Raw genomic sequence first — 14,668 nt, 5'->3', positions numbered from 1 at the left:
CGATGATGATCATTATCATTTGTTGGGAATAGCATAGCCTCAAAAAGGGGGCACCAATATGTTGGGAACGTAAAGGAGCGTGTTTGGGTTATCAGCATCTAAGAAACTAAATTCTTGACATCAATAGAATTATTAATGTCAGTAACAATTATTAATGATTATTAATAATAACGGGGCACCACCCTGCGAACAGAGACCAATAACCAAACGATAAACTAAGTCTCATAATTAGTGTTCACTCACAATGTCAACAGCCTGAGTACTATGACACATTCAGAGTGAAAGTAAAGGTTTAAGTTCGAGCACAGACCACATATACAGCTATCATCGCAATACACATGCACAAAGTAATCACAGACAGCTGCTCTTTAATATATAACATAGTTTATTACGTTCTAATACTAATGATCTAGTCAACTAATATCTAAACTAACAACAACTATACATTTATGAGCACGCTATCTAAAATCAACAGACGATTGAAAGGTGTGTGTGTGTGTGTGTGTGTGTGTGTGTGTGAGGAGGAGGAGGAGGAGGAGGAGCGAGGGAACAGCTCAGCGACGTATGACGTAGTTGGGACGTGGTGACGTCTCTCATGCGCGGACTCAAAATGGCGGATAGCCAACAGGAGACCCGGCGTCTAGTGCCGGTAGCCGTTTAGCACATAGCTACATTAGCTCAAAGCTGTGTGTGTGTGTGTGTGTGTGTGTGTGTGTGTGTGTGTGTGGATTAGTAAAAGAGAAAGGAACAAAACAAAATGAAATAAAACAAAAGATTAAGAGGTGGACCCTCGTGGACACTATTCTGTGCGCTAGGATAAGGTGCGTACGCCTTGTTTGTGGGGTTTGAAACTAATCGATAACGGATTATTACAAAAAAGCATTATGCAGAGAGAGATGAGGAGGATGGTGGGGAGGGAGAGACAACGAGGGGTTCCAACTCGGGACGCCACTGATGATGATAGTGCAGACGGAGAGGGCCAATACCATGCTGTACCAAAAAAAAGGTTGCGACCAAATCATGTGCTTAGAAAGTTTGGAGCTCCAGTGCAACAAGTGAAAAAGTTAGTTTGGAGCCCTGAAAGAAGAAGAAAGCATTGGCTGTGAAGAGAGTCCAAGGTAACGTGTTGGCATGTAGTGTAAACGCATGTATTTACACATAATGTCCAAGCACATTAATTGACATGAGGTTAGGAAAACAATATAGGTTGGGAAACTAAGGCTGTCACAAAGTCAGATTTTTCACAATAATGAAATTATTGTGTCAAATTCCGTCAAATTCCTCTATAAATGAATTAATTATCTTTAAGTGGCAGTGTATCTTGGACTTTGGCCGTCACCCTCTTTTTTTTTTTTTTTTTTTTTTTTTGTTACAAGGGAACGGAAGTTACCATATTTGGACTACAAAGGAGTAACATAGAGACGCTGCATACGGCTCTGTAAGCAACCTGTCGGAACAGAATGCTGAATAAAACATTTTTAGGCAACCAAAATGTTACAATTAACTTTTGTCAAGTGAAAACACACTGCGAAAGGGTTAAAGTTCCAAGTTGAAAATGTGGACGACTCCCAGACCGAAAAACGCTGTGGTAGCAAACTGTCAATCACAAGGTAACCCAAGGTAGCAAGGTAGCCCCGCCCTAAAGCATACCCTGCTTTATGGTCTATTTGACTCTAAATGGACCATCATTTACTAAATGAACATCATGCTGTATTGAAGAAGACTTGAAACTAGAGATTGAGACCATAAACTCATGTTTACAATGTTTACCGAGGTAATAAGTCAAGTGAGGAAAAAGGGTAATTTTCTCATAGACTTCTATACAATCAGACTTATTTTTGCAACCAGAGGAGTCGCCCCTGATAGCCATTAGAGAGAATGCAAGTTTATGGCACTTTCCCCATTGGCTTCACTTTTCAGAACCGCAGGATGCCGCCTGGTCAGGATTGCATCCAATACATAGCCCGTGAGAAGAAAAGAGGCCTTTGCCACACATCAAGTACCTCAGTTTCTTCAACGAAGATTGACACAAAGGCAAAGACTGCATAAAAATGTCAGGTGCAACCATGCTCACTGAACTTGATGAATGAGTTTCATTTCATTGAAACTCAATGAAATGATCCCACACTGCAAACTGGGTCTGCTTGTGGTCTAATGCCTACAGGTGTAGATTTGTTGTTGTGCTTTTAGGTACATTGCAGGGGCAATGGAAAAAAACAGATTAATCCAACTTGGGTCTGCTAGAGTTTCGAATACTTTTTAATTAATTGCCCAATCCTTCACAATGGCAGTATTTTGTAATGTCACCTGCAAGGTCAGATGTCTTGCATTGCTGTTATACACAAAGTGCTTTTGTTTTGTTTTTTTACGAGTTTTGTGTTTACACTCTGTCGCAGGGAAACGGACACGAGCGCGATTTCTTGGACGATGGGCGAGTGTACATCATGGATGTGTATAATCGCTACATATATCCTGGGGACGGGTATGCCAAAAGTGAGTGATCGCACCATCAGGTGTTTTCTCATAGTCGCTGTTTAACCTCTGTGTTCCAAAAAAGAGTAACCTTTTGTACTCCGAGAAATTTGATATGGTTGAAAGGAAAGTTCACCCTATATCAAAAATACATATTTTTCCTCTTACCTGTAGTGTTATTCATCAATCTAGAGTTTTGGTGTGAGTGGCCAAGTGTTGAAGCTATCTGCTGTAGAGATGTCTGCCTTCTCAATATAAAGGAACACACGGCTTGTGGTGCTCAAAGTGACAAAAAAGGCCTTTTTAAAAACTCAACAGCAATGTCTCTTTCCAGAAATTACGACCCGTTTACTCAAAATAATCCACAGACAGTGTTGTACGGAGTTTCATGTAGGAACTATTTTCTTTCAACCCTACTACACCTGGCAAGGGTATCACTCCGCAGAAGGAAGCGTGTATCTGTACTCGATACAGCTAGCTCACCTAGCATAAGCGAGCTAGCTAACATTACAGTTAGACCGAGGAGGATGCCATCAATGTATACATCTCGCTCTGTCACAAGCATAGACTGTATAAGAGGTGGATGTAGTCATAGTGACGTCACCCATTGGTTTGTGGACTGCAGTTTTGAAGCCTCAAGTTTGGCGCGATTTGGCCGTCGCCATCTTGGCTATTTGCAACCAATGAACGAAAGTTCCCATATTTTGACTGAGGATGAGTGCTGCAGAAACACTGTATACAGCTCCGGTAGTGGCAGCGACCTGTCAAATAGCAAAACCCTGCTTTATGGTCTGTTTGACTCTAAATGGACCATAATTCACTAAATGAACATCATGCTGTATTGAAGAAGACTTGAAACTAGAGATTGAGACCATAAACTCATGTTTACAATGTTTACTGAGGTAATAAATCAAGAGAGAAGTAGAGTCATTTTCTCATAGACTTCTATACAACCAAACTTCTTTAGCAAGAATGCAGGTTTAAGATTCTCGTCCACGAGTAGATGCACGCTTCCTTCTGTAGTTCGGTAGAAAGAATAGTTCCTACAGTACAGGAAACTGCTCACAAAAAGGTCTTTGGATTATTTTAAGGAACCGGGTCATGGTTTCTTGAAAGAGACATTGCTTTTTTGGCGCCTTGAGCACTACAAGCCAAAAGCAATCTTGTTCTCATATATTAAGAGAGAAGGCAGACGTCTCTACGTCAGATATCTCACACCAACACAATCTAGACTGATGAATAGCACTACAGGTAAGAGGAAAAATGTATATTTTTCATTCTGGGGTACTTAATGTGTTATGTGTATTCTGCTCCACACTGCTCCTGATGTCTGGTTGGAGGATGAGGTTGGAGTGGAGGGGGCCCCCTCCTCCAGTTCTGGTCCCTGGATGTCACTCAGTGCCATATTTTACTTGTGCTGTGATTTCCCTCTGCACTACCCCTAGCTCTGTTAGCACTTAGCAGGAAATCTGTCACACAGGAGTCCACACAACACTATAATCACGGCTTTTATGCACACTAATCTGTCACTACATTCCGTGGTTCCGACAGCAACCACATGTTACGATTGCGTCCCAATTCTAACAGCTGGGGGACGAAACGTCACAGTTAAGAAAGTTCTCCCCTGTCCGTCGGCTATCTGTCGCTCTGCAACTAATTGAATATTGTAATCGTCTCTACCCCTCAATAAAGTGACACATCCTGGCTTGTTTAAGATAAAAAAAAAACTCCATTCTCCATATTTTTTCTCCAAGACACAGTTATTTCCTTGTGCTTTCAAAGACCAAAGCTTATACTTGTTGGACTTTTTTTTTTTTTTTCCTCTTTCAAGTTTTCTTGGAAAAATTACCCAGAAATCTCTTTCACATGCTATCGCTTTGCTCTTTCCCGCTTTTGCAGCTTAATACTGTTTGAATTTGAAAACATTTGGTCTCCTAATTACCCTTTTTCATCACTTGCCATTAATTATTTGAAATACACATTCATTAAGTAAAGCGTTGCTTCAGATTTACACAGCTGGCCGTTCTATAGATAGAGAAACACAATTACCTACCTGAACATTACATAAGAATTCACCAAGCAGAAATTTGCTTTGTAAGCCTTTACTCTGCCCGATGCATGAAATCTTGCAGATATTATTAGCCTTACCTATGAGGGTGTTCGTGATGTCTCCGTTCCTCCAGAAGCCATAAAGAGGAAGGTGGAGCTGGACTGGGGCACAGAGGACACTGAGTACCTCCAGAAAGTAGAGCTCCACACCGATGGGGCGCTGAACGAGGTCCGCCCCGACATCATCGTCTACAACGCGGGGACGGACATCTTAGATGGGGACCCCCTCGGAGGACTCTCCATATCACCACAGGTGCTGCATCAGTACACTTCACCCAGAATGTTAAAGCTGAGCAATTTCTTTCACCGATAGTCTAAAGACATTTGATTTGTATGTATTACCATTAGAAAACAGTTTGAACCACTGACATGACCCATGTTGGGCGCAACATCAGAGTAAGCACCTTTAGGAGTTGGAACAGATCGAGTAAACACCAAGTTACTTGAATGGCAAACTAAATAACACAATATAATGACTTAATTTAAAGCCACGGAGCTATTCAACAACAGTATGACAGTTGTGTCCTGCAGTGTTACACGCAGCAAACAGCTGCACAACTTCCAGCCTCCTTAGAGGACACCACGAGTCGGACATTGAATTCACTTTTAATCAAAATGGCTGTATCCTTCAACAGTAAATAACCTGTATTGTTATTGAGTGCAAAACAGGTTACTTCAATCTTCCGACAACAGACTTCAGTCTGACCTGTGTTATCTAAAATAATCTGCACACCTGATCTACATGATGGACTGATGTGTAGTTCACCCTAGCTAACGTTAGCCCAGCTGCTGGAAAAAGTTGCTCAGCTGGTCGGAAATCCGACTTTACACTGCACTCGGAGCCGGGGGGGGTGTGTCGCTCACACAGTTCACCACGTTTGTGCGGATAACGTCCAGTTTGGCATTAGCATGACCCTCAGATAGCTGAACCACGCAGCCACCAAACAACAAGTTGATGCTTCGGAGTTGGTCAACAGGACGGCCTCACCGAGCAGAGCGAGGCACGCCACGACTTCTTTCTTCCCCGGATGGCAGGGTGCTGTGTTTGTTTTACAGTTGGTCATCTTCTGCATTATAGGGTCATATGTTTTGAATCTGTTAAATTATTGACGCAACTAACCGATAATCCATTAATCATTGACATCCCTAGTTTCTTCACAACATTCTTCTGGAGATGTGGTTGCCATTACATTTGGTTGCATTTAGATGTCATTACATACAGATATGAAGGGAGGAAGAAATCCCCTGAGAAGATAACTGTTGACGAAACAGTTCTTTATCTGCAGTGCAGATAGATGGTGGCAGGAGAAACGTCTGAATGTGGAGGTGGCAGGCTCAGCTGTGTCGGGTCACGTGAGCAGTTTGTGCAGCTGATTTGTCAGGAAATCTGAAAGCATACTGGGAGCAGATCCCCATGAGCCAAATGTGGATTTATTACTTCCTGTGTGCAGATATATCCTGCTAGTGATCCCGCAAATTCCAGAGAATAATCGGAGCAAATAAGGCGGATCTGCAGAATGCGTTAGTGGGGATGGTATGCTGATGTGTGTTGCAGAGCTAATTTGGGATTTTGGGCTGGTATATGGCCTGAAATAGAACAAAAAAAAAAACTCTTGTTGCAGTTAAGTAACTGTTATTTAAAGTTGTTGTTGAACATGTGTTTCTGTCATGCTGAATAATGTTCGAAATCCGTCATTTTGCTACAAATTGCTCCCTAATCAATGACATTTTGGACACAAGCTGTTCCCACTTTCAATCCCTAGACAAACAAGGATGTGTGTTTCTTTCCTGAGAGGTTTGCTGCTCCACAGTGGAGCGGTGAGATGTATGAACAGGCCTCCCCTCTCTCCTCAGGGGAGGAGGGCAGCGAGGGTAGAAGCATTTGACAGCAGCCTGACACAATTCAGATAAGTCACTGGTGCTATTCAACAGGGTCGGGCCGGTGTCAACATTTTAATAACGATTTGATATTAAGCCGAACACAGGACAGGTAAACCAAATTACCAAACTAAGTGGAGCAGCTTGTCAAAAAAATGAGACTGGCTGGTCCACCTTAAAGGTCAGCCCACCATGGGCTGAAGTTGTCGCTTACATTGAGGCTAACCCCGTTCACTTTTTCAGCAGGTGGCAAGCAAGACACGCAAGTTTACTAACGTTACGGGCCGCAATATTCCGAATCCCTCTATTGCGACTACCTAACCCTAACCAATCCCTAATGCCTTAATCTAACCAACCGGTTCTGAAAAGTGAAGCCAATGCGGAAGAGCCTTAAACCTGCATTCTCTCTAATGTCCAGCAGGGGGAGACTCCTCTGGTTGTATAGAAGTCTATGAGAAAATAACTCTACTCCTCTCTTGATTTATTACCTCAGTAAACATTGTAAACATGAGTTTATGGTCTCAATCTCTAGTTTCAAGTCTTCAATACAGCATGATGTTCATTTAGTAAATTATGGTCCATTTAGAGTCAAATGGACCTAACCAATCTAACCAAGGACGTACTAGCCAATCAGAGGCAGAGTAGGGTGGGTGATGCCTTCGTTATAGCAGGATTTGTAATTAAGGTTACGGGCCTTGCAATGCAGTGGCTGGTGGAAACCCGTCGTTGTCGTCGCCCCAAAATAAAGACATGAACCTTCTGGTAAACCAACACGACGTGTGCCGTCTCCCCCCGCCAACCTCTACTGAAATTTGATCTCCTTCACGTTGCGGGCCTCGTCTCGGCATTAACTGCACCAGACACCAGTGGCTCCATTAGTCCTCATATAAACAAACATGATATTATGTTAATGACATTGTCAAATTGCTTATTGCTAATACAAAACAAGCTGGCTTTAGCGCCATGATGGCACAGCCGTGACATCGGCACAGGTTGCTGATGTGGTCTACTTTTTTAAGTTGCCAGCACACGTCATAACGATGACAAATGCAGGTTCAGCCAGTTTGCATGAAATCAAACGACAGGGAAAAAACTGAAATGGACCCAACTGTACCACCCAAGGCCCCGTACTGACCGACCAGATCTCTTCTCGTCCCTCTCTGCCAGGGCATCATAAAGAGAGACGAGATCGTGTTCAGGGCCGCCAGGAGACAGGGCATCCCCATACTCATGGTGACGTCTGGGGGGTACCAGAAGCAAACCGCCCGCATCATCGCCGACTCCATCCTCAACTTGCACCTCCAGGGCCTGATTGGAGCAGAGGCCCCGGAGGGGGAGGGCTCATCATCATCATCATCGCTGGTGACCAGCATGACGTTTAGCTCTGGATCCGTTGGATCGAAATTCACTGCTGTCTGAGACGCTGTCATCCTGGTGTTAACATTCACATGTGCATCACCCACAGCTGTGACGTTTACCGGCACTCAAGTAACTTTATATTGAGCAGTTCTAAGTGTTTATTTGAGAGTTGTGACGGGGGGGATACCCAGCGCTTGTTTGCACATTTAGACTAACAAACATTAGTTTTGGTAATTTTTTACATTTTTAATGTATAAGTTGTGAATCACTCAAAGGGAATAATCCTTCAGAGACAAAAGATCCTAGTGAAACAATAGCACTCTCCTGATTCTCCTCTGCCACGAAAAGACTTGTTTAAATTTTCATCAGTTGGAGAAAGATGGGATTTATGTTTAATGGATGTTCGGGCAGCGTTTTAGAGAAGTATTCTGTCATCTCAGGAAATGTAATAATGTCATTTGTGAATGATGCGATACATTACTAGTTCATGAAATTGTAAAGAGGTTTGACGTTCTTACAGATACATGGGAAAGCCCGTTAATTATGAGGTGAGACACGAGAGGATTGCACATGGAAACTAATGTGATGGGGATATCTAACGTGCTTACAGGAGACAATGTCTTCTTCATTCCTCATTGACGTTTTGTTTTATTACTTCAAGTGTAAATTGGTGTTTTTCCTCTCGATGATATTGTAATCATAAGAGTTAACAGAGTTTCATTAATCAGTTCAGCTAATGACTTTTCGTGCTTAAATCCACTCAATCTTTGGAGTTCATGCTTAAAGGGTGCCTGATGTGATTTTTTCTTTTCCCCCCAAAGTTACTAAAAAAGCATTTTGTCTCTTAATAAGCATGAACAAATTTGAAAAGTTGGAAACCTCTCTCCTAATGATGTTTAGCGCAGTAAGAGTGTAAAAGTGTAACGTGTAAAAGGAGACAAAATAGATCTTTAAACAACTGTTGGATCAATATGATTAATGCAACACTAAGCAGATTTAGTTTTAATTCCTACACTAAACGTTTTTTGAACACTTTTAATTTAATTAAGGTATTCGTGCAATTAATGTTGCCATTGTTTTAAAACTGCAATTACGGTAATTACATGATTATTCTGGTTCTGGGTGTTATTTCTGTGGTTTTGGTCATTGTGTAATAATGTTAGTTATCACATCCTTTCCTACATAGCTAGCTAGCTTCCTACAGGTACATCCATGAAACATAGCAACAGGATAATGACAACAAACATAATTGTTGCCAGTCAATACAGAAACAGGAGTGTCACTCAAAGGGTTAAAAGGCCCTTCTTTGAAGAGCATGAAAAGCAGTGTTCGGGTGCTCATGTTAGACACGTTCATAATGAAACTGAGGGGGGGGGGGGCACATTAGGTGTCGGTGCTAATTAGCTAAAGCCTTTGATCTGGCGCGCTGCTTTTGAATGCGGCTGAAAAGTGTCTACCTTTTTAATTAGGACTCCGAATATATCACTTATTGTATGCGGGGCCGGCCCTTAATACCCGATGCCATCCCAGATTCCAGCTCATCAGCTCCTTTCTGTGTCGTGCCAGCGTTTTCAGTTGGACGCTGCGTGCCAAAAACAACACTGAAGTCTTCAGAAGCTGTACTGTACTTCTTTTAAGGGAGTGTTTGTGCCGACATCAAAAGCTACTTCTATGCATCCATACTGACATTGTATAAATCCATGACAAGTGTCTGTTTTGCTTTTTTTTTTAAATTTGTTGTACTGCCTGGGCTAAAAGTATGGTTTGTTAAGGCTGCTGCTATGTAGATCACACTTTCTCTGACTTTTCCCATTTAGTGCCGCTTGTCCTATAGGGGTGTTCCTAAAACCCTTATGGTGTCATGATCCCACAATCAGTAAGAAAACCTCTAAGTAAAGCCCCTTATGTCATTTAGAGTCTCTGATACCTCCAGTTTCAGGTCATTTTCTTAGCTAGCCTATAAATAGTTTATTCATTGGATAGGTGAAATGGTTAGACCTCTGCTCACATTGAAGTTGGGCAGCGCCATACTTGGAATTAATCATCAAACTCTATGTACTAATGAGTCTGAGTCATTTGCTATTAACGGCCATGCACTATGAATTTCAATTTTCCTTTTACATTATAAGACAATCTTATAATCTAGCAGCTGACTGTATTATATATACTCACCGGCCACTTTATTAGGCACACCTGTTCAATTACACAAATAGCTAATCAGCCAATCACATGGCAGCAACTCAATGCATTTAGTTCATCTAGACGTGGTGAAGACGACTTGCTGAAGTTCAAACCGAGCATCAGAATGGAGACTTTGAACGTGGCATGGTTGTTGGTGCCAGACAGGCTGGTCTGAGTATTTCAAAAACTGCTGATCTACTGGGATTTACACACACAACCATCACTAGGGTTTACAGAGAATGGTCCGAAAAAGAAAAAATATCCAGTGAGCGGCAGTTGTGTCGACGAAAGTGGCTTGTTGATGTCAGAGATCAGAGGAGAATGGGCAGAGTGGTTGGAGATGATAGGAAGGCAACAGTAACTCAAATAACCACTCGTTATAACCAAGGTATGCAGAACACCATCTCTGAATGCACAACACGTGGAACCTTGAAGCAGACGGGCTACAGCAGCAGAAGACCACACCAGGTGCCACTGCCCTTTTGAAGCCTTGAGTTCCGTGATTTCGCTGTCGCCATCTTGGATTACTGCCGTTGCCATGTTTTTTTTTGCATCCAATGAACAGAAGTTACCATATTTAGATGGCGGAGGAGTGACGTAGAGACGCCGTATATACGGCTCTGGTAGCGGCAGCAACCTGTCAATCACAGTTCAATCAGGAGAGACTTCATTAGAATTTAACAATAATTTATTATACATGCATACAATTTGAAAAGTGCAAAGTCTTTGGCGATTGGACTCCATCCTGAAGTAGGATAACCGAGAGGTAGTGATGCTGAGGTCAGATAAGGCCTAATCCCCCTGGAGTCCAGACACTGGTGGTGATGTAGGGAGTAGCTGCAATCTGATGATGAATGAGGAGCATGACTGTGATGCTGACCGGAGGTGACTGGGGTGGAGGAGGGTCGCATCTGCTTTGAGCTGAAATGACAACTGACAGCAGCAGAGAGGAGAACGTTTTTAAAGTTTGATGTTTAATGTTTGAAACTGTGCAGAATCTGGTTGGTTACTTTAATAAAGTGAACATTTTCTCATAGACAACCATACAATCAGACTTCTTTTTGCAACCAGAGGAGTCGCCCCCTGCTGGTCAGTAGAGAGAATGCAAGTTTCAAGACACTTCCTCGTCGGCTTCACTCGGCACAATCGGAGATTGCTGCCTGGTGACATGCATAAGGTCTTTTCAAAATAAACTTCCGTCTTCACATGAAACTCAGTTAGATTTAGGCGACAAAACCACTCAGTTAGATTTAGGAAAAGATTGTCGTAAAAATAACCACGGAAGGGACATCAACATTGACTTCTGGTCTCACATGGGGAATGAACAGCGGCCTCCTGGCTTAAATGTTCACTGTTTGTTGGACACATCCACCTCCGCTCCTGCGTTTGCTTTAGCGGTCTTTAAACTTCCTCATGCATCATTTCGTAGATAACTTACTAAATTATTTCATTGTATATCTATGAATTATAGCACATTCTTTTTGGAAGCTTTTGCTATGAATGTTGGATAAAACCAGCCTGGATAAATACAGTGGTATAAAGTAACTACGCACCTTTTTACTCAAGTATTTTATTAAAGTACTATGACAATTAAATGAATCTTATCTCTCTGCATGTAAAAACTGCTGAGTTATGTCTTGGGTTATCCACACAAGTGACTTCACCTAAGTTAAAGGTGCTTTCAATGACATTCAACCACTAGGTGTCGAACTCCTTCTCCCCTGTTCACTTGCATTCACTTCAAGTGGATGCCAGTTCTTTGCACAAGCTGCATATTTCATCGTCGAGTAGAGTGAGACTCTGGAACAAGGGCCGGTTCAGGTTCAGGTTGGGGGAAACGCACATCTACTGGGAAATCCATCACAGAGTGGGAGGGAGGGTTGGTGGTTCGGTTCAACAAACAGTGATCTTTGGCCAGGAAGACCTCTGTTCATTCCCCATGTGAAACAAGAAGTAAACGTTGATTTATTTGTCAAGTAAGTTGCGTACTCCAGTTACAGCCCTGAAACGTAGTCCTTATAGATTAATTGTTCCTTATTATATATAACTTGTCAGTTTTGATCTCTGTGATTACGAAAAGATGTGCCCATGAAAACACGTGTCAATAAGACAGTAACATCACAGCAATAAACTATATGCAGTATTCTTCAGACACAGTATGGGGAATAAACATACCACAGGCCAATGTCAGGTCATTTCACTGAGAGGTGCTACAGACAGAAATATAACTCGTTTCTCTAAAGTTCTCTCCAGACTTCCAGCCCAGCCTCTCCTCACTTCAGAGGCAGACCATCTCTATCAGCGAACACCGGCATTAACATATCGAGCTATTTATAGACGACTCCCTCTTCAGGCACCAATATAAGCAGGATTACAGAGCCACCCAATCATCAGGAACTACAGGTAACACTTAACCTGTCAGTGCCGGTGGTGTGTGAATTCATATTGCTCTATTACAAAAGAGACAGCATTCAGGGGAGTTTTATGGGCACATTATTGCACATGCAGAGATGAGAGATGAGATTCAACTTTATTGATCCTTCTGTGAGTATTTGGTGTGTTGCTGAAGGAAAAGTAAAAAGGGCTGTATCTTCTTCCCTGGCTAAATCCTTGCTGATCCACAAAGTGAGACTTTGTTGATCCAACTGGAGAAACATTCTTTTTTCATAGAACGTGACAAATATAAATAAGTGGGAAAGTAAATTGATTAGGGACAAATATTATGAGCTCTGTGATTGCTTATTTAATGCAGATTAGTGGCCTGTATGTAAATGTGTTCTGTATGCCCTAAAGAGAATGATACATCTCTATAATTATATACAGGGTTAGGCCTACTTCAGTGAGCTTTAGCTACATGAAATTGTGTTGCTCATAGCCCTTTGGAGCGGGCTGATCGTGTTGGTTCCTGTACCTGAACCAAAATGGGAAGTGAAGAGGAGTGTGGTGGTAACAATGGTACATCCAGCCTCCAGCAGCTAAAGTGAACCTCAGTCAATGAGCTGTGGCTCGTAAAGACCTCTGCTGCAGACGACATGCTCATTTATTTACTTAGAGACAGCATAGGGGTGAAATCTGATTGGATAAAAGCTCTACTTAAAACAAGCTGCACTGGAAGCAGAGCAACTGAGGAAGACAGTAGCTGTGCAATGAGAAAATAAGCTGATGGGGAAAAATATTTAGTATTATTTATGTAGTGTATTTATGAAAAATAATTCGATTATAAAATAGCTATAACTTTGTGATTCTGTCTAGGCCAGCAGAGAAAGACTTGATGGCCCTGACGGCCCACCACTGCTCCCAACACAGAGGGTGCAGTCCATTGTTTTCCAGAGATCCATGGCCTCAGACTTGGAGGTACTGACTCTCATCCCGACCGCTTCACACGGCTGCAAACCGCCCCAGTGTGTGCTGAAGGTCACGTTCTGAAAGAGCAAATAGAACCACATCATCTGCAAAGAGCAGGAATGCAATTCTGATGTCGCCAAACCGGACGCTTTCCTCCCCCTATATATACGTATATATATATATATATATATATATATATATATATACGTATATATATGTGGCAAGTTAACGCGTTATTATCGCGTTAAAGCATTCATCAATTAACGCTGACAATTATATTATGGCGCGTTAACGCAGTTTTCTTTTGAAATTATTAAGCGGACATTTTTAACACAAAAACCGGGCAGCGAGCGGTGAACAGCTGTGTTTGTGTGGCGTCACTTCCTTCTGCTGCCGCTCTCCCCCCCACCGGGTGACACGCCCGGTCCGGAACCCCCCTTCACTCCGTCACCGTCGGTCCCTCCTGTCTCTCTCTCACACACACACGCGCGATCGTCTCGTTACAGGATCAAATGTGACAATATCAAAATACATATTGTCGTGTTTTTAAATAAACACATAAGCAAACTGCTCTTAACTGCAACTCTTTATTAGCTTAACTTCCTCATGCAGGTTACTGCCATGGTACAGACTTCTTCCTTCACCTACATTCCCCTGGGTCCTAAGTTCCTCCATGTACAGCTTCTTATCACCCTCTATGTACCAACGTACATTTATAACAAATACCACACATATTACGGTAATCAGCGTTGCATATGTGTCTGACCAAAATACCAAAAAAAAGCAAAAAATCGAGTTTTTAAAGTGTTTTGTTTGGAATATGTATAATAAGCATCATTTAGTTATCGCTACTAAGAATTTAACAAACATGAAAACATGACGTAGATAGGTTTGCAGTTTTCAAGGTGTATATTTCAAATTGCATCTCTTACACACATGAAGATAAAGTTATGAACACCAGCTGAATATCTATGATCAGAATCATAACTGTATTTTAACTGCTACTGTGTAAAGGGAATACTGCTGTTAAAAAGAACCTTATTTGTTTAAAGTGTTTGCAAACCAAATGTTATTGCACTTTTGTTCATATAGCAGTACTTTTAAAATAAAAGTGCACAATACACTACTTTTGAATTCATTATTGAACTTTGCGCATAATGCGATTAATCGCAAAAAAATCATGCGATTCAAAATTTTAAACGTTGCCCGGCACTAATATATATATACAGTTGTGTGAAAAAGTGTTTGCCCCCTTCCTGATTTCTTATTTTTTTGCATGTTTGTCACACTTAAATGTTTCAGATCATCAAACTAATTTAAATAT

General features: G+C 41.8%; 1 protein-coding gene across 6 annotated transcripts in view; it reads left to right on the top strand.

Moving 5' to 3' along the window:
• The window catches only part of hdac11 (histone deacetylase 11), a 52,607-nt gene that overhangs the window by 16,609 nt on the left and 21,330 nt on the right, over window positions 1-14,668 (top strand). For 3 of the 6 annotated variants that reach the window (XM_031875372.1, XM_031875374.1, XM_031875373.1), the window contains exons 9-11: window positions 2,397-2,493; window positions 4,656-4,834; window positions 13,252-13,353. In XM_031875372.1, the coding sequence (XP_031731232.1) occupies window positions 2,397-2,493; window positions 4,656-4,834; window positions 13,252-13,353 (378 nt within the window). Of the gene's footprint in view, window positions 1-2,396; window positions 2,494-4,655; window positions 4,835-7,601; window positions 10,207-13,251; window positions 13,498-14,668 lie in introns of those variants that run through there. The other 3 variants (XM_031875371.1, XM_031875369.1, XM_031875370.1) reach the window with 3 other exon arrangements.

The sequence above is a fragment of the Anarrhichthys ocellatus genome, unplaced genomic scaffold (assembly GCF_004355925.1).
Source record: "Anarrhichthys ocellatus isolate YVR2014 unplaced genomic scaffold, GSC_Weel_1.0 scaffold90, whole genome shotgun sequence".
Taxonomy (NCBI): Eukaryota; Metazoa; Chordata; class Actinopteri; order Perciformes; family Anarhichadidae; genus Anarrhichthys; species Anarrhichthys ocellatus.
Note: the sequence above shows the minus strand (reverse complement) of the source record. Positions and strands in the feature narration are given on the sequence as shown.